At 38.7% G+C, this 20,197-nt stretch overlaps 3 protein-coding genes across 5 annotated transcripts; 2 read left to right on the top strand and 1 right to left on the bottom strand.

The window, feature by feature from the left end:
* The first annotated feature begins 1 nt into the window (after position 1).
* Positions 2–2,015, top strand: amn (amnion associated transmembrane protein). Its single transcript, XM_040040980.1, has 2 exons — positions 2–9; positions 173–2,015. The coding sequence occupies exons 1-2, from the start codon at positions 2–4 to the stop codon at positions 1,578–1,580; spliced, it is 1,416 nt and encodes a 471-aa protein (XP_039896914.1). The 3' UTR covers positions 1,581–2,015.
* A 4,026-nt stretch (positions 2,016–6,041) lies between these two features.
* On the bottom strand, positions 6,042–14,031 carry ush1ga (Usher syndrome 1Ga (autosomal recessive)). Of its 3 annotated transcripts, XM_040049070.1 has the most exons (5): positions 13,514–14,030; positions 10,133–10,586; positions 7,802–8,598; positions 7,201–7,252; positions 6,042–7,074 (listed from the first exon to the last, which is right to left on the bottom strand). In XM_040049070.1, the coding sequence occupies exons 1-4, from the start codon at positions 13,675–13,677 to the stop codon at positions 7,249–7,251; spliced, it is 1,419 nt and encodes a 472-aa protein (XP_039905004.1). In that variant the 5' UTR covers positions 13,678–14,030; the 3' UTR covers positions 6,042–7,074; positions 7,201–7,248. The 3 variants fall into 3 exon arrangements, with proteins under 3 accessions (XP_039905004.1, XP_039904998.1, XP_039905009.1); XM_040049064.1 differs by having other exon boundaries at positions 6,042–7,252; XM_040049075.1 differs by lacking the exons at positions 6,042–7,074; positions 7,201–7,252 and having other exon boundaries at positions 7,798–8,598; positions 13,514–14,031.
* A 2,340-nt stretch (positions 14,032–16,371) lies between these two features.
* On the top strand, positions 16,372–19,486 carry LOC120744555 (proton channel OTOP2-like). Its single transcript, XM_040049042.1, has 6 exons — positions 16,372–16,943; positions 17,035–17,171; positions 17,265–17,323; positions 17,863–18,005; positions 18,095–18,936; positions 19,030–19,486. Exons 1-6 carry the CDS (start codon positions 16,508–16,510, stop codon positions 19,198–19,200), a joined length of 1,788 nt encoding a protein of 595 aa, XP_039904976.1. The 5' UTR covers positions 16,372–16,507; the 3' UTR covers positions 19,201–19,486.
* Positions 19,487–20,197: the final 711 nt, after the last annotated feature.

Raw genomic sequence — 20,197 nt, 5'->3', positions numbered from 1 at the left:
AATGCAGTGGTAAGGATGTTTTGGTATTATCAATAAAACCGGTCCGTTGTAGCAGAAAATGTAAATGTTTTACCTGCTTGAGCAGGCTGATTTGGTTTAGTGCCCTTAGTAAGCTGTGTGCACTCGTGTTAGTCACAAGATTTGAAACAAAGGTCACGCAATATTCTTTTAGGCTGTCACAATTACCCAGGATGCTGAAAATACCAGACATGCTCTTGCTCTTCTGTCTTGTTGGGGTAGCAAATGCCCTATATAAACAGTGGATTCCTGATACAAACTATGAGAATAAGACCAACTGGGACAAAGGCGATATTCCTTGTGGCAATGACATAGTTCAGTTTTCGGCTCAAAGAAAAGTGTCTGTGTTTGTGGAGACCACTCATGCTGTGCTGGAGATGAGGTTGCCAGTTGATGGGGAGTTCATCCTGAATTCAGGAGCTGGATTTTATGCTGTCACCGGGCAGGACCCAGGCTGTGGAACGGGTGTCACGACTGAGTTTAAAGATTCAGAGTCATTTCAGTGGTACGATCCAACTCTATGGCAGGCAGCTGCAACTCTGAATGACCTAGAGCAAGGAAACTTCCTATTCTCTGTCCACGAGGAGAGCGTCCCCTGCCATTACGATGATGTTGTTTTTAAAGCCCTCTCCTCCTTCAGAGTGGACACCAGCTCTAGTCATTCTAGCATCACTGTCAAATCTGTGTCTGTGCTGGGGGATACATTTACTACCCAGTCTGAGTTCTCCCAGTATCTCAGCTCAAGTTTGGGCAAACTGCAGTTTCATGGATCCTCTGCTGTTGCTGTCGGGAACCCCGCCTGTGAGGATCCCTCTGGTTGTGACTGTGGGAATTCTGTACACCATCAGCAGATCTGTAGCACAGTAACGTGTGACTCTCCAAACTGTAAGAACCCTCTTCGCCCAACAGGACACTGTTGTGATGTGTGTGGTGCCATTGTTACCCTCCTTTTTGATGACGGTTTTAACCTTCAGACTTACAGGGAACGAATCCGTCACCTTTTTCTTGCCCTGCCACAATACCAGTCCATTCAGCTGGGGATGTCCAAAGTCTTAAAGCCACAGCGGCTGATGGGGATAATCAGTCTTGGTACGTTATCTGAAATCCAGATAGTAATACTGGATGGAGAGCAAGGAATACAGTCAGCAGCTTTGGCCCAGGACATAATGAAGGATGCTCGTTCTCATGGCTCTAATTTGGGAATCTCCGGAGTTGAAGTTCAGACCTCTTCTGAGGAAACTGGAGATAGTGCAGGGTTGGCAGTTGGAGTTGTTTTTGGAGTTTTACTGCTGATTACACTCATTATCTTGGGTGTCTTGGTTCATAAGGGGGTTGTTCAAATGCCAACACTGAACAGATTCAAAAATAGCAATAACATGCCAGATCTCGGTGGACCTCTCGACCATGGGTTTGATAATCCTATGTTTGACCAGCCCACTATGATGCCTGACATTCCTAGTCTATATGGGACTGGAGTTAGTAATTCAATCTCCATGACTCGGACAGCTGTGCACTTTGTAAACCCAGTTTATGATGAGAGTGAAACAGATTTCACTGCCTAAAGATGAACATATGTTAGCATTTAATGACAGTACTTTTGTTTCAAATTGAATGATTTTAAATCCCACAAATTAAAGTATATAGTTGTATACAGTTTTATCACCACTGAACAATGCAAATAACCTAGGCGACAGGCACTAAATCTTCGAATAACCAAATAAATCTGTAACGCAAATAAAAGAATTGCTGGCAGACAATTGTGTGTTTTCCTCTTCATTCGCATCACATTTAAGAGCAATAAAGTTTCAAAAAGCTGCAGTAAATCCTTAACACTTCATGTGCTGCATAGTTTTCTCCATGGTGCGCATTTACCACCACTATTCAATTTAAACTTCTATGTTATCTATTGTGGGGGTGAAAAAGCTCTTTATACAATATCTTTACAAAGCTTGTTATGTAACATCAATAAATAGTCATAATAGACCTTTTCTTTTCTTTTACAAGCTCACAGTGGAGGCAGCTCATAATCTGTTAGCATATACATCATTCTGCATTGACCAGAGCAAAGGTTCAGTGAAGTCGGCCATGAATTTATGGAGCAGCTTGACAGGACCAGTAACATTATGAAATGAAACTGAGCCTTGGTGATAGGCAACATATTAACCAATCCTGCTAATGTCAGTAGTTTCCAAGATGGGCTCCACACCAGTATGCCAGGCAGAAAAACATCCGCTGTTCTTTCCCACGCACCAGGAAAAATTGTTCCCGGTGATGCAGCTGCTACTTTACTCTCCCTTTCGATCGATACTCTTGTGTGCGACAACCTTTCTCACTCAGCTCTGCTTCAATATAGTGTTTTCCCAAGTAAAGGCTCTGTAAATTCATGGCTTGGCATGAGTATTCAAAGTCGGGATGTTCCGGGTATCTGTGCTGCCATGGGCTGATGTTGGTCAGGTGTCTCGGTCAAAGGTCAAACTTCTGGCGTCTTAAAAAAAAGGGGGGAAATAGACAATGTGGAAATAAAAATAAGATATGACAAGCGGTGGGTGGGTGATGTATTGAAGGGTTATTTGCATTTTAAGAAGTCCTCTCTGGTGTCAGGGTTAGGCAGGGTAGAAAGATGAGGGACTGGCACGGATGATTTAGTACCATTAATTTGATATAGAGGTTTTTCTCATGATTGTTTACACTATATTGAATTTCAGCTCTGTGTGGCAGTACTACAGCAGTGCTCTGAGCTAAATGCTAATGTTAGCATGCAAAATTTGCACACAACACAAAGTAAACTGTGTTTGTTTTATGCTTAATCCAGAAACAATAAACCACTTTAGTTTACATTTTCCAAGCATGATGTCAAAAAATAAAGAAAAAAAATGGGTCATTAACGTCACCCTGAGAAAAACACGAACGCCTGCGATGTAAGACTTTTCATTCAAAGGGAAAAATATGAAACTTGCAGTGTTGCTGAATAAATTCATTATCAAAGTAGTCATCATAGTCTGGATCAGACACTGTAGACACAGAAGACACTGATACACACCAAGTGTCATCCTTAGTGTCATGAATGTAACCCCCCCCCCCAAAAAAAAAAAAAAAAAACACGCTGTAAGATACACTGAACAATTCGTATGAGGCCTTTTCCAGTATTAGGCGTGGAACCACCTTGGAAACGACTGATATTACCAGGATTGGTTTATATCTTGGCTTTCACCGAGGCTCAAATAACCAAATATGAGGTGTGGAACAAAACCCATGTTGTGCGTGAAACTCACCACTTTTGCAAATCATGCTCAGCTTTCCACTGCAGGAGGAAAAAAAATAGGAAAAAAAATCAGGTTGTACAGTTCCTGTGTAATATCAGTTACTATTTGGGTGTAAAAAGATTAGATGATCCATGCAGTTCATGTTCACATTAGGTAGACATACAGCGGTCATTCCTTTTTTCCACTCTGAGTACCTTTGTAACAAGCCAATTTAATTTAATTTAATTTAATTATATTTGAATATGAAAGGACTTTATATTGCAAGTTAAGACCTTTATGGAAATTGTTATTTTCATAAAAAGAAAATAGCAATTTGATTGTGAGTGGCAGTGGGAACAAAAAACAAACCAAAAACCCTTATACAGAAGAATCCTCTGTACAAACCAGGGTCAGGAGGGTCACCTTCTGCTTTGACTGCTTTAGGTGATGGGATAGTAAAGAGAAAAGATCAAAGAGAGGCAACAAACCATGTAAGAATTATGACTTGGCAGGTTGGTGTGGGCAGTCACTGCAGATCAGGAACATGCAGGTCTGGAATCAGAGAAACCCGCAGCTTACATAGAGAGAAGAGGGCAAGCAGAAGACACGTGTACACAAACAAAAGAAACATATATCAGGTAACCGATGCATTGTTTATTGTCATTGCTTTTTTTCTCTCTTTGCTTTTGCCTCACCATAGTTAGTTAAGGTAGATTGCTGACCTATGTGCGGTTCTGCAGGTTTTTCCCTCCACACTTCTGTCATTGTTGAAAAATGCCATGATGTGAAATTTCTTTGGTTTATCAAAAAAAAAAAAAAAAACCCCAACATCAAAAGAAACATTGTACTTCTTCTGTATAAATATCCCAAAAGTTGAAATTCCTGTTCTTTGTATACTGTCAACACATTCGTTTCCAAAATAAAGTCTTTGTCTTAAAATGCCACACTATTACAATAGGCTGTGATGCCAAAAAGGTTTCACACCCACTTGACTATATGTAATTCCTCTACTTATAATACAATAACCTGAATGTTTCATATGTTTTCTACCTGTAGGAAGTCAATATCAGACTTTCTCCTGGACACTTTGTTTAAATCAGTCAAGGTTCTCATCACCTATGCTCTCTCTTGCCCCAGGTGTGCTTGAATGCCTTCAGTCTGTCTATGGGCCTGTTTTTTGTTCTCCTTAAGGCACTTCCACTGCCCCTTTTCTGGCCTTCTCCACAGCTCTCTGCAGCCTAGGGAACAACTGTTTAATGATAACACAAACCTGATGGAAACTGAAACTGGACAAAATCATAATGCAACTAGATGAATGAATAAATCATGCAGTCAATGCTCTGCAGTGTTTCAACTGCCTTATCAACTCCTGTGGCACTCTCACTAATCTCCCTCAGTTCCTTTGGTGCTCAGTCTACAAAAAAAAAGCACAAAAAATAACACATGCTACATCTACTGACTAAGTGAGCCCCAGATTGTAAGTAAAAGATTGCAAAACCATTGTATTCCAAATGATTTTTACTCCTTTTTTAGGAACATTTTTCCCTGTAAATAAATTATATTGTGTTGTATCTTTGAGACCTCAATTCGTGCTTCTCTCTCTCGCAGTCCAGACAATTGAATCAGTCCTCCATCAGGAAGAAATAGTTGAGAGGAAGCTTATGAACCTCAAAATGAGATGTCATGGAGTGGATCCACTAAGTGATGGTTTTGAAATTTGGCTTTTTCCTGCTCTGAGATGGCTCTCACAGTAGGGAATAGGGCAACTCAGGCAGAATTTTAGGGCTTTACTCGGGCTGTCAATGCAGGAATCACATACCATGTCTTGTAGCAGAAGCATGTTGGACATCTCAACTGTGCAATCTTCCAGTTTGTTTTTGATGTTAACATTGTGTTTATTGCCCTTCAAACTCTCCACTGTATTACCGCTAAGAGTTGCCATGTGTTGTTCTTCGAAACTTGACCCATCTGATCTTTGAGACTGCTTTTGAGCCTAGGGACTGAACATCCTCCCTAGTTCTCAATTACAGACTCCATAACTGACATAGTTTGTTGCTAAAACACAACAATTTAATTAAATTTCAGTAAAACTAATATTATCATACACCAATATCATTTACAGATGACATTTGAGCCATTTTTAAAATTAGTTTTATCCACTGAGACAACTTCCTCATTTCCTGTCATGTAGCACAGATGGAATAATGATATTCGGGATCAGCAATCGTGTACTATCACTATGGTGATACAACAATGGCGTTTTCACACCTATACTTCGTTAACTCTGGTCAGAATCAGTTGATGTGTTTGTAAACTTGTAGCTTTTTCCTGTTGTTTGGTTTATTTTTTCACACAGAGAAAAATCTAAGTGAACTCCAAGCAAATCAAATTGTGTCAGTTTGTTCAGTTTACCCATTGTCCAGATGCAACAAAAGTAGATACAAGAACAATTTGCTATGTTCTGGACTAATGGAGAACATGGAGAATTTATGTTCTTCTCATGGCTAGTTGCTAGCCACTACAGATCTTAGCACTTCTATAGTACTTTGCCGCACTGACAATACAAAGTATATGTGGCTATTGGATGATTTTTAGCTCAAATTTGTAATGTACACTGGGTAACTGGTTCATATTGAGGTCGAATAACATTCATACCATAAATGAACCGCTCTGTTTGGAACGATACAGAAACCACCTTCTTCAAAGCGGCCTTGATGCGGTCAGTGTCAGTCTCTGTTTTGGTCTGCAAATGAGTGCGATTACTGTGTTCACACCTGCACATATAAACAGCACCAAATGAAAAAATGAACCAGAATTCAATTTACATGGATTAAGCACTGCCGTTGTGAAAACACCTTATGTGTGTCTTTCAAATACAGACACACACAATTATCTTAGAAGAAGCTTCAAATGCAAACTGTAAACAGGAGATGACTAAAGCAGGATGTTTAGTGATCAGTCAAAGCTATCTCACTAATGAATGGGCATTCCCAGAAAAATGACATCACACATGAACTCAATCTCACTCATTAGAGCTAATGCTCTGCATTATGTAACTGAGGTTTTTTCTGCAATCAGTGTCACTCTGAGTTCAGATGAAATGTTATATAGCAAGAAGAAGTAGTGCATGCACACACCCTTTAAACAAATTACATCATTAAAAACATTTTTAATAAGAGTAAATTCAACCTACATTTGTTTACAAAAGTTCAGATAGCAAACATTAAAATGCTACTGAGCAAAGGTACATTAATATAAAGCACTCAGAGTAAACAAAAACAACAAAAACGCAATTTCAGGATTCCACTTTAGTCTAATTCTACAGTGACATGTTACAGTGTAGTATGCACTTATTAAAAAAAATACTGTGGTATTAGATTTTACATCACAAGTGTAATAACAACAAAGGATTGGCCTTCACTACCAGTGGGCTACTCTAGACCTGACGTGGCTGTCTGTATGTAAACATATACAGAGACAAAATATACAAATACAAGTAAATGTTACTTCAGTTACAAATAGTTATTAAAAATGCTGTTACAGCTGAAATCACACTAGTGTATTTCTAACAACATACGCTTTTCAGCAAATGCACAGGCACAAGCAATGCAGGCACATGAGGTCCAGGTTCACCCCGAGGGGGTTAAAAGGTTCAGGGGACACAGACCCCACAATCATCTCTCTGTTAACTGTGCCAAACGGCATACAATGTGCACAGTGCTACACTCAGATAAGGGTCTTTCAGTTTGTGAAACCATGCAGCACGGGGAACTCCAATAAACCAAACAGAGATATTTTCAGTGATCATCCTGAGCTAAAAAGACAGTAAAGGAATCCTGTTAAGGATTTATCTCATGCTTGATATATTCATCATGACAGTGTCCTTTTGGGTTTAACATCCAGCCCATATGTGACATTTACTTTGCAATGCTCCACTAACCTTTAAGGCCGGATGAGCACACAGCAGGATGGGTGACCACATCTTTCGTTATCTGTAGAACAGAAAGAAAAATAATGAATGTTTGTAAAATGAAAGATTCTCTCAAGAGCTATAACAATAAGACAACAAAAAAAAGTCCAGAAACACAGTTTTGTCTTTGTGTTTTGGCACGTGACCTAATACCCTAAAAGATTGATTTTGATTATTTCAGCTATACTTTTTTCTATATCCAGCTCTTCAGTTTTAGTGATGATAGCAAAATGCAGACCAGACAAGCATTTTTTCAGGATGGGATGTTTTTGACTGGCAGTCATCTGACCTTAGTCACAACTAGGCATGTGCTTCACTAATAAAGACCAAACATTAGGGAGGAAAAGAAATATCTAAGATTCATCAAGACTAATGCAGTAGCTGATCTATTAAAGTACTAGAACAATAGCAATAGCTACAAATAGAGTTAGAAATTAGCAATAGCTCTACAGTATATGTGCAGCACATCAGTTTCATGCTCCATAGCGTTTCATATCTGAACTATGTTAAACTGCATTGTCCCTTTTAAAAAAAATAAACTAAAATTGAAACAAAAAATCTCAACACTCACAATTCTGTGTCCTCGATGTAGTCAGGCTCAACTAAAGTCTCTCGCCGTCTCTTACAGGCATCTAAGATCTTTTTCCTTGGTCCTAAGGGTATATGGATGCTCTTAAGATCATGATCGGAGCACAGTAACAGCGCTGCAAGGTCAATCTTCTCCCTTTTGAAGATGGAGAAAAAGTCGTTCATGCTCTGGGTGGCGAGGAAGACCTCCAAAGGGCTTGTATCAGGCTCATCATCATCATCCAGCCCTAGTTCAACTTCTTCCCAAGGCAGTTCTTCAACATTTCTCTCCTGTAGGCTGCGTGCACTGCCAATGCTGTCTTCATCTAGACTTGGGTATTGCTGCAATCGACTGCGTAAACGCACATTATTGCCTGAACGGGCCACACTGGCTGCATCGTGACTTCTAAGGTCAAACATTCCTCCGCTCACATAGTTCCTCCTAAACACCATGGTGCCAAGACCGGGTCGGTTGAACAGGGAATCGTGTCCAGAATCAGTGCTGATCTCAGAATAGTCCACATCTGGTCCATGGAGGTCTGGCTCACTCATGGCACGTGAAATGGCATCGTCATTGTCTCTGGGAAACATGTCGCGAACATTGCGCCGGGCACGATCCTTTGGGTTGACATAAGTCCCTTGTTTGACAAACATGACATCATTACCCAATTGAAGTCCAGAGAGGGAGCGCACACTTTTCCTACCATCTTCGTAGATTTTAAAGGTGCCATCTCCTTGTTTTTTCTTCTCCAGCTTCTTCTGGATCTTTGTCTTCCCTCGGCTTGTGGCATGGAGAGTTGCCTGATAGGATAGTAAGCATGCAGCAATGAGACGCACATCAGAAATGAAAGACTTCCATCTTAAAAGCTTTTTCAGATTTGAGACAAATATTCTTAAATTTTGTGTCTATCTTACATTAGTAGTAACACATTTTAATTGATTTATTTATGGTAGATATTTTTCACACTGTTGCCATCCTTTCTTGGTATATGTGTTTTGAATTCTTGGATGTGCTTCCATGCAAATTGAAATAGACTGTCATTGTATTTACTACTGATAGCTTTCCCCAAAGCAATACATTAATTTTACTTATATGTCTTGACATCTTTGACTGGATTATCATGAACTTTTGCACAGTTTCACCAATCCATCCATAAGTAATCCATCTAGATCAGGGGTGGGCAATTCCAGGCCACGAGGGCTGGTGTCCTGCAAGTTTTAGATCTCACCTTGGGTCAACACACCTGAATCACATGATTAGTTCGTTACCAGGCCTCTGGAGAACTGCAGGAGATGTTGAGGAGCTAATTTAGCCATTTAAATCAGCTGTGTTGGTTCAAGGACACATGTAAAACCTGCAGGGACACCGGCCCTCGAGGCCTGGAGTTGCCCACCCCTAATCTAGATACTGTTAAGACTTAAAGTTAGGGATGTGGCAACTTAACAGACAGGTGGGTTAGCTAGCTGTCTGGTTTTCTTCACCTGTGTTGTTGCTGCTTTTTGAAGGTTTTTCATGAAAAAATCTGAAGACAACATTTTGGAGGTACAGACAAGCCAAGAAGTTTGTCATTTTTTTTTCCAAGGTACTCTAGAATTTTATCAGTTTGTCACCAATTAATAGGCATGCGCATTGTACCTGTCCAGTTTAAAGTGGCAGCTAACCAAGCTTGCTAAATATTTTTTTAGCACACTATCCTGTTCATATACAATCATTTCTGGCTACAAAGCACCAACGTGGCAGGAGTCAAAATGCTCACGATGAGGAATCAAAAAGCAGAAGACTTCATGGTGGTTACATCCAACTTTTACATACAGTTTATAGTCTTTCACCACTTGAAGTGGCTTATGCCTTATAAAGTGTAACATATTTTGTCTGTGGCTAAACAGGTATAGCAGCAGTTCAAGCCAGTGGCAAGGAAAGGCCTGGAAAAGCATGAAAAAATATAGAGTTGAGAACTAAATTCTACAAAAAGAAAAAAATGTTGCGGTTAAATTCATAGAGTTAACTTAGTAATCAAATGTAATCTAAAACTAGTATTTAAAAGGTTGAGTGACGTAGGGACGGATTCATTTTTTAAATGATTTAGCCGACATTTTGGGACTCTACATCTAAGGCAAGGCCTGAAACTCAGAAGGACATAAGACAGGTTTGACCAAACCCGCTAGGCCTGCCTAAGTATTGACTACTGCTCACATGATGAACATCAGCTTGTTGGCATTTTAACAGTGACCATGTAAGGTTTTCCTTACTCTTTTCAAGCTTTGCAATTAAGAGAAGAAGCTCTTTCTAGGTGGCAACAATCCAAAACAAAAAAACAAATTACAAATAACAAACCTGGGAATATGGCACACTGACAGTGGCTGTGTTTAAGTTGAGCAGCTTGTGGCTAAGAGAGCTGCTCGTGTAGCTGGAGAAACTCATGACATCTGATGCAGATGTCTCAGAAACTTCCTTGTAAAACTTTCTCTCCATACGTTTGTGGTGCTTCTTCTGCATCTTCATGCATTCTTTGATTCGCTGTTCAGCATCACGAAACGCCCGATCCTTCAGCTTGCTGACCAGCTTGGGATTAAGGCTTGTCTGCTTGGCAGCGATGGAATCCAGGTAGCGGACACAATCCATGTGATTCTTCGTGGCAGCCATGTCCAAAGGTGTGTGGTAGTCATTGTCCAAGCACCATATGTTGGCACCAAAAGACACCAGGAAGAAAAGGCAGTTGAGGTGACCATTGGCAGCTGCCAGGTGGAGCGGCGTGTTCCCCCATATGTCACACTTGTCTGGGTTTCCCCTGAAGGTCACAAGAAAAGTGTAGACACATTTAGAAAGTAATTTATTGACTATTTGGACATTCTTATTCAAAATATGTCAATGTCAATTCAGTGTCATTTTTATTTTTGTACATTTAAAAGCAGCAAAGTTGACCAAAGTGCTTCACAAGTTAATGAAAAAGAGAAAAAAAAGACATGAGATGAAGTAAAACGCAATATATTTAATTAATTTAATAAAAAAAAAAATGGAGGTAGAGGATTCTTTCTTTCTGACTGGTGTTCAGATATCTCACTTGTGAGTAATCATGTGATTTTTGACCGTGATTTCACCACTGAACTGCCAATTACGGGATGTTAAATGGACCTCTTTTAATCATTTAAACCTTAAGAACTACATTAAGTTTCAGCAAATAACTGCTGATCTTCTGTAGTTTTGATCAATTGAAAAATGGATCAATTCTTTTTTCCACAGTGGAAGGACCATAATTAAATGAATCCTTTAAAAGAAACAATTGCCCTTCACTGACATTCCACGACCTTTGGGTTACCTCTATCTGTGTTGTAATGTTGCTGTCAGTCTGTAATATGACCACAAGCTTGCTGGTGCCACAGCTACACTACCTGTATCCTATTACAGGAAACTGTAAAAAGAATGAGCGCGTGAATGGCAATGTCACACTAAAGTCCACAGAACAAAACACATTGTTACAGCTGAGTTAGATTACTTTGAGGGCAAATTTTCATTTTTTTTTTGCCCCTGCACATTTCCTACCCCACCACAGGTCGATTACGCACATTAGAGCTCATTATCATCATTTTTTACAAACTAGCATCCCATGAAGAAACTTTCTGGTAACTGGTCAAAAACAGCATGTATTCATAATGCACAACTTATGTGTGCCCAGTACACCTAAACCGAGGTAAATTTATTTTAAGCTATTATTTCTGTGGATTTTTTAAAAAGTATACAGTCTTTTGATGGCATCACTCTTCCTGTATTTACATTCTTGTTGAACTGTCTTGTATCTTATCCATTTCCTCCAATACAGCCACATACAGTGTGCTGAATATTTGATACCAAGGACATGAAACTACTGTTGAAGTGAAGCTGTATTATTGATGGCTGTTTTTGCACAGTTTTCATCGGGAATGTATGTACAAAGTCCCCCAGAGCTTAATTTAGCAAATCACACCACCTTTATGGACAGTAATAGATTTAAATATGCAGCTTTAAAAACAAGCATTATTTGAGTTCATGTGAAGAGTGACTTTTGTCAGTTTGCATGAGTGAGAGTAAATACCAACCACCCAGAAAGTAACAATAAAACAGAGATTAAACAAAGGCATCATTAATAGTGCTGTAAAACACTGAAACAACATTATCTTTTCAACTCGGGTGAAAAGATAAATTGAAATTAGATATTCAGGTTGCACGTTGAGATAAAATACTTAGAACCTTCTACAATCTCTATACTCTATATACCATACAGTAGCCGCAGTAAGGGGCCATCTAACTTGATAGGTTTATGTATGTAATTTATACCTGTCCTTGTAAAGTCGATGATTACAGTAGAGCTCACATTTTCCTCATCTGCTCTTTATGACATTATGGGCTGTTTGCTTCTTTACTCCCTGTGACAGTTTGATATCACTGCATCTGTAATATACTTGCCAAATACGGCAGAGGAGGCATCTTTCCCATGAAGCATGTCAGGCAGCATTAAACTTATCTTATATAATGGGGTCTCTTGGGGTTGAATTATTGCAGGATTTGATGTTTAATTTTAGCATCACATGTCAATCAGTAGTTTATATGTGCTCTTCTTAGCAGAGGTGCTTAGCCGCTATCACCAGATGATAGTGTCTGGTCTGCTGTTGAGAACGTTTCAGAAACACTTTAAATTCATAATGGCCCCATTTGGGAGGATTTGGGGGGGGGGAATGCAAAACAGGTCAAGTAGATGTAATGATAAATGGGCTGTTCCATGTGAACACCAATCACATTTGTAGATTTTGCTCAATACGGACACCGCCAAAGATGCAACAGCTCCCTAATATAATCTAATTTGCTATTAATTCGATAATTATTTTTCTATCACTGGAATTACATTTTGAAAATATTACAGAGAGAATACAGCAAACTGTCCAAGACAAACTCTGTTTTAAGGAACTTGCATCATCTTATCATCATGGAATCATGCACGTCTGTTATGGGACAAAATAGATTTTCTTTCTACATGTAATTCTCTGATTCTGTACTACATTGCATGAAATAACATCTCCACATCATGAGATGACTTTGAGCAGTGTCATGAGCTGAGCTTTTAAATTTTATGGTAGAGTGCTTCATTTGAACATGACACATAACACATGCTGTTATTTGAAATTCAAAGCGGTGTGTGACCTGAAAATAGATGGATAATAAGGGTTAAAGTGGCATCACAATGTTGGATGTTGAACCTCAGCCAAAATTCCACAGAAACAACGCCACTGTCTAAATTATCTGTTTAAAGAGGTTTTGTTCTTATCAAACAAAGATTTAAAGTCTAAATTAGAATATTAAGATCCCCCCCCCATCTGAAGACATAAGGTTTATTCAGATTTTGTGGATTTCTGATATTTCTCTGCTACTACGCTATAAATAAATATATTCATATTAAAAGGCAGCCTCTATATTTTTAAGACCTCGCCTAACAGCATATCTACATGGCTATTTTCTGTTGGTGAGACTGAAATTAGGTTACAGTAAAGAAAAACATTGTTTTAGTGTTATTTCAGTGCCTGTTAAAGTCTTGTAATAGCCTAAGTGTAAACATTTTATGGTTGTGCTACAAAAACGCCCGTAGTTTAAGCAGCCATGTCAATTTCTGCAGAAACATACGGGCTTATGCGTCATGTTTATGGCCCTTTATCATTTTGCGCACACAGTCTCATAAATCATACTCACCCCCTCGACACAATCAGTCGCAGAGCTTCCAGGTTGCCGTGATAAGCTGCCCATAGCGTCGGTGTCATGCCATCCTCATCCGGCGCGTTGAGATCCTTCCGAGTTGCCTCTTTAAGTAGGTCCAGGTAGCCATCCCGGGCCGCCTTATGGTATCTGTCATTCATGGTGCACAATTAAGTCACCCAGCTCGACCCCATTCCGACGCGTCAATACTGCTACCATCGTCTTCTTCGTGTGGGTACACAATGGTAGCTGAGCGGCTAAGGGGGCAGTTTACCCCCCTTTTCACTCAGAACCATTTGGTCAGATCAGAGACAGACCGCAGTGAAGAACGCGTCGGTGGTATCCAAGGACGCGCTGCAGTACAGTGCTTCCGGTGGCCGAAAGGTCCCAATTCGCCCAAACAGATATACAGCTGATATATTATTTATTTATTTATTTTTAAAGTGACATTCAACAAGTCAGGGAACAAGACATGAAACACGCTTTACTCTGCTAAAAAAAATAGCTGCCCTGGTTCTTTAATGTATTGTGATATTTGAAAATGCTATTAATATTTCTTTAAGTTTTTTTTACTCATTTTTCAAATTGAGTAATAAATCTTATTACATCTACTAGCTTTAAAAAATAAATAAAATAATTACACTAAACTACACTAAAGTTGGAAACAAATAAATTATTGACCTCATAGCAGTTGGAACACAGGGGACAAAGATTTAGTTGATTTGTTAATACTGTTTAACCTTTTGAATAAAGTATTATTCATGCTTTAAACCTTATGCTTCGAAGAAAAAAAAGCAAGGCACACAAAGAATTATTTCATTAGGACAAAGGAGTGTTTCAAGAAAGAAGCACCTCAAATCTCAGCCCCACCCGAATGAAAAGAGCAATGCTGCCTCATACGTTTGTAAGTTCTCAGCCAAGCTACTCAGTTGAAACTTCGTTGAGGACACAGATCTCGATCATGTGCAACATCTGCCACAATTTATATGATAAAATAGATGGTAGATCACTTTATATCATGGGTAAAATTTGTGGCTGTTCATCACTTTGCACACGCATTCGCATAAATCCTTACCAACCCATTGCCACAATCGCCTGATAACACAACTGATAACGCAGACCATAAAATTAGTGTCATGCCATCCGTATCCGGAAGAGATCCTTAAAAGTTGCTTCCTTTAGCAGGTCCAGGAAATCATCCCAGCAGCTTCGTGGTACCCGTCACTCATGGTGTGGAGATGAAGTGGCAGGCTGAACGTGTCGAAGCACACAGTGACACAGAGTAGATATCAGTGCTTCTGATGGTCGAGGTGGTCTGAAACTGAGATGACAACTTTGGGGCTCTAAAAAGAAAAGGAAAATAAATCCAACCCAAAATGGAAACATTTCCTGATGTTTTTATTAATTTTTTACACCACATTCCATCTGGTTAGGAAACAAAGACAAAACGTGCTTCACTCTGTTAAATGTGCCATTTTGGATCTTTAAAATAAATATCAATATAAAAAATATTTTAACATCTCTTCGAATTCTCGTTATTCTTTTCAACTCATTTTTCATGGTGTGTGATAAATCTCAATCCAATGTAATCAACTTCATTCAAACTGGAAAAAAATCAGAGACATGAGAGGCATCATTATGACGTGGACACAGAAGACAAGAAGTGTCACTGTCCTTTTGAATCAACTATTGTTCTCACTTTAAATCTCCAGTTAGAAAAATGCATGGCACACAAAGAATGATTTCATTAATACAAAGGATTTCTGCAAAAAAAGTACCTCAAATCTCAGCCCCACCCCACTGCAAAGCGTAAAACTGCAGCATAAGTATGCACGCTCTCAGTAAGACTTCTCAGACTACTTGGAACTTCCATGACAAAATAGAGATGATAAAATAGACAGATAGATCGCTTATTTAAAAGGATTAAAAAATGGAAACAACTTGAAGCACTGAATTAAAAAAAGATATTCACTTAATACAACCTGCACCCATTTAGACATCAATGGATTATTGCTGCCTTACAGTCGGTTCAAATAAATGTATAACAATAGGATCACAGAAAAAAAGAGGTAACATAAAACCTCGAAAGCATTAAAGCAAAAATTTGTTTCATACCATTTGTTTTTTTTCCTACTCTGTTTGTTGTGGCTAAGCTAGTAAAACTTCCATGACACCCATAGCATACCTTGCATAACAATAAAATGTACTGTATAATATCAAAACACAGCTGTTTATGAGAAAATAAACCAGTTCCTTTTTTTTAGTTTCTTTGGAATTTGTGAGAAAACAAGTCTTATTCTTGGAAACATCCTTTGAACTTTACAGAAATTAAGTCCAAAACACACTCTGTTTGGAGTACTTTTTGCTCGTAGCAGATTTATTGATATTTATGACTCTTTGTAGATCATACTACTGTGTTTTCTTGGGCATATAAATGCAGTGACTGTCTAGACTGCTCATAGGATCTTGTTGAGACAGGTAGGCTTACAGGTATCCAGTAACTTTTCACCATTTTTAGCTCCTGTCCTGATTTTACGAAAATCAGGACAGGAGCTTGATTTTTCTCTCTGATAAGCGCCATTTTTTTTTAATAATATTATACAATTCTTTCACCTGCTCTGTTGTAATTCTTTATTTAGATGACATGGGATGCTGTTGGTGAATTCAAGAAAAAAGCACAGCTGATCTAGTTATATTTTAACTGCAGGAGATATTTTTTCTGATTTTGAACACATTACACATTATTGTACACATTATGTGTAGAGCCAGAAGTGTGGAAATAGAATTTTGTTTGTTGATTTAAAAATTTGTTTTGTTTTAGATAAAAAGAAAAAGACCAAATTGTGCTGATTTGGCATTCGTGGAAAAGTTTCTTTTGCGCAGGATCACTCTACTAATAGCAACCAAGACTGGGTGTGGCTGTTAAACCCGTCTTGTCTTATATAGAAACAAATCCAGCAGAGAACTCACCTGTGAGCAGAGAGAGTAGCCATGTCTATCAGCTCTTGCTATGAGTTTAACTGTTTGACCACAGGAAATCAATGTGAACCCTGCAGAATGATGGCCCAGGACAAGGAAACAGAGGAGGTCCACCAGTCAAACAACATAAATTCACCTGGTCAGGAGGGAAGCAAGAATGAATCCGAACTGAAGATCTCTTCTGCAGAAGTTGGGAAGGAAAAAAGCCAAAGTTGGGGATGGATGGGATCTGGGATCATATGTGTAAACATTTTGATCCTGGGCAGTGTCTTGGTCACCGGGAGTACTTATGAAGATATAAATATCAAAGCCCCTCACCTGCAGATTTTCCTCATCATCATCCTCCTGCTTACCTCCATGTGGATGATTTATTACAGCATCTACACAGCCAGGATTAAAAATGCTGTCAATTACAAGGACGCCCACGCTGGACCAACATGGCTCAGGGGTGAGTAAATGTTCAGTTCAGTTTAAGTATTATTGGGTAGTTTTACGATTTTTCATCCGTTCTACATCTTCTTTCTTTTTTGCTCCTCCAGGAGGACTTGTGCTGTTTGCAGTCCTCAGCATTATCATGGATATTTTCAAGATTGCCAGCTATGTTGGATACCTCCACTGTGGTTCTGCAGTTAAAGTTGCATTTCCCGTGGTGCAAATTGTTTTCATATTTGTGCAGGTAGAAATGAATAATAAAATGCTCCTTACTACATTTAATCTGGTCTTGATGGTTGCAAAATAATTATTGAATAATTGTAAAATCAATTTGTAGACATACTTCTTGTGGGTCCATTCCAAAGACTGCGTGCAGCTACAAAAGAACATTTCTTGGTAGGTAATTAAGATATTTTCTACCCCTTTCTTCATCATGGTACTTCCGGGTGGTATCTATTTCGATACAGGGAAAGTAACCTAGTTACTGTAAAATCTGTTGTCCAAGAAGCTGTGAAAAATATCAGAGTAACTTTATACTGGAAATGCTGCAGCCACCAATTATGCTTTTCACTGTCTATGATTCCCAGACCTTCTGAAGGTCTCTTTTTAAAAGGAGGCTATAACCAGTAGTTACCATCTGTATTAGAAGGTGTAGAAAAAGTTCATGTGAATTGTTTTAGTTAAAAAATGATTTAAAAAAACCTCAAAGGAAGTTCATTTCCTATAACAGTGAAGTAAGAGAACCAGTTTATATTTAAAATTTAGATTTGAAACTCTTTGCTTTAAAAGGAATTTCCATGCTGATTAATCAGGATTTAGCTTTAAACTATAACAATAACCTGAAACATTACACTCATAGGTATTATCTGATATGTTTTATGTTGGACTATCTAATCCTTGTTTTATTTTACCTTCTTTTTATCCCTCAATATTAGTTGTGGGCTGATGCTCACCCTCTCCACAAATCTGGTTTTGTGGATGACTGCAGTTGCTGAGGAGTCTGTTCACCAAACGTTAGTTCCCACCAATCTGGACAACATCACTGAACTCACTGGGCGAAGTTTGTACATCAGTAGAGGTAATTAAAGCAGTTTTTTTTTTAAAATGTACTAGATAAAAGAGTCTGTATGAAACCACAACATAATTCTTTTGTTTCATGTTTTACAGCAAGTTATGGAGACTATGAGTGTAAGTGCAGCCACTCTTCATGTAGCATCTTCAAGGTTGCCTACTACTACTTGTACCCTTTCAATATCGAGTACAGCCTCTTTGCATCTGCTATGGCCTACATCATGTGGAAAAACGTGGGTCGATTAGTAGGTGAACATGGCCACGCCAAAATCAAATTCCGTCTTAAAGGCATATATATCGGTCCTAGTTTTGGAATACTGTTAGTGATCGCAGGGCTGGCGACCTTCATTGCATATGAAATGGAAATGAAAAATGAAGATGCAAAAACCAAAGAAGAAGCATTGATGATGTACTTTGTCATGAATATAGTCATAGTGAGCCTCATGTCTATTGTGACTGTGATCGGCATGATGATTTACAGGGTTGATGACCGCGAACACGTGTCAGAAAAAAGTCCCACACGCAACTTGGATGTGGGGTTGCTGGTCGGAGCCTCACTGGGACAGTTCGTCATAAGCTATTTCAGTATCATAGCCATGATTTCAACAGGAGTCAAAGACCCCCTGAATAGGCTCGATCTGTCCTGTGCCATAATTATGGTGATCCAGCTTGGCCTGCAGAACTTTTTCATCATTGAAGGTCTGCATCGGGTGCCTTTTCACGAAGTGAAGGAACCATCTGTGATTGTAAATCCTTATGTGGTGGAACCCGGCAATGACATGAAAAACCACGAAGGCTCAAACACGAACACAGAGACAAGCCCTGATATGCCAGAAGATAACCTGCAAGGCGACAAGATACAGTACAAATACAAACTGTTGTGGAAGCGACAAGTGTTGAAGGAGGTCTGCATATTTTTGCTCATGGGAAACATCATTGTGAGTACCTCATCTCTCGCTGCCTTAAATATAGTTTTAAAAAATTCACTAAATATTAAGGCTCTCTTATTTTTTATTTTTTATTTTTTACAGTTGTGGATCATGCCTGCATTTGGTGCTCGTCCTCAGTTTGACCACACCACTGAAACTGAATTCTACAAATTCAACGTATGGGCTCCTGTTGTAAACGTGGGACTTCCTTTTGGCATCTTTTACCGAATGCATTCGGTTGCCAACCTTTTTGAGGTGTTTCTGATATCATAACATGGAAGCGTGCAACTCGTACAGCTGACTGGGTGGACACTTAAACCATTTATAACCCGTGGTTTGTTCCAATGATTTTTCTTTACAAATTTCAGTTAAAACTAACTAATGAATACAGCCACTAAGATGTATCTGATTATTTTTTATATGAAAATGCACATGTATTTATAATGTTTTCAGAGCTGTTTTTGTTTCTGATCTTGTATTAACTGATTTACACTTCAGGCATGTAAGCACAAAATAAACGCATGCACAAAAAGAAACAAGGAAAAAAAAAAAAAGAGTTGTTGTTGTTGTTATTATTAATTCAAGTTTACAATATAAAAGTCAAAGTAATTATTATTATTTCAGTTTCTCATTTATCCCCCCTCTTTATTTATTGTAAACTAAATAGTATTGGCTTTTTAATTTAACATTAAATGTATTTTTTTCTGACTCACCAAACCATCCATCCATTCGCTTCCGCTTATCCTTTCAGGGTTGGGGGCGCGCTGGAGCTGGATCCCAGCTGTCATAACTATAATCATAAGCAGCCAACACTGTAGTGGTGTATTATTTTGAAATCACCATTGAAAGCTAGGGCTGTTCGATAAAACGATATATATCGGATGACGATATAAAAACGTCTATCGTTTCATTTTACGCTATTGTTTGTTTCGTGGTGTCGCAAAATAAACTGTTTACGGCAATATTTTTTCATGGTTTTGATGGTCACTGTAGTGGCTATATTAATTTCTTAAAGTTCTCTCTTTCTCTTATATTTAATATAACCACACTAGGGACAGACAAGTGCCTGTTTTTATGCTTGTGGTTAGCAACAACAACGGTAACACCATCGCGTGTCCGCTTGTTTAAGTTCCACATAAACCTTTCACAATAAAGCTCAAGATCCTGTTGAGATTTTTCAGAATAAACTGAATCACGTGAAAGAGCGGATTATTTACGGATGAGAAGTAAAAAAGCCGCCAGGTGCTAAAAAATAAACCTTAGACTCAAA

This window comes from Simochromis diagramma, unplaced genomic scaffold (assembly GCF_900408965.1).
Source record: "Simochromis diagramma unplaced genomic scaffold, fSimDia1.1 OVJJ01000321.1, whole genome shotgun sequence".
Classification (NCBI taxonomy): Eukaryota; Metazoa; Chordata; class Actinopteri; order Cichliformes; family Cichlidae; genus Simochromis; species Simochromis diagramma.
This window is presented reverse-complemented; position numbering and strand designations above follow the sequence as displayed.

Excerpts from the sequence above, each read along its gene's own strand:
- LOC120744555 (XM_040049042.1), top strand. The coding sequence starts at position 16,508 with ATGTCTATCAGCTCTTGCTATGAGTTTAACTGTTTGACCACAGGAAAT. Across the intron at positions 16,944-17,034 it reads TGGACCAACATGGCTCAGGG|GAGGACTTGTGCTGTTTGCA; the intron begins GTGAGTAAATGT and ends TTGCTCCTCCAG. Across the intron at positions 18,937-19,029 it reads TGCTCATGGGAAACATCATT|TTGTGGATCATGCCTGCATT; the intron begins GTGAGTACCTCA and ends TATTTTTTACAG.
- ush1ga (XM_040049075.1), bottom strand. The coding sequence starts at position 13,677 with ATGAATGACAGATACCATAAGGCGGCCCGGGATGGCTACCTGGACCTA. Across the intron at positions 10,587-13,513 it reads CGACTGATTGTGTCGAGGGG|GGGAAACCCAGACAAGTGTG; the intron begins GTGAGTATGATT and ends TGTGACCTTCAG. Across the intron at positions 8,599-10,132 it reads TCAGTGTGCCATATTCCCAG|GCAACTCTCCATGCCACAAG; the intron begins GTTTGTTATTTG and ends CTATCCTATCAG.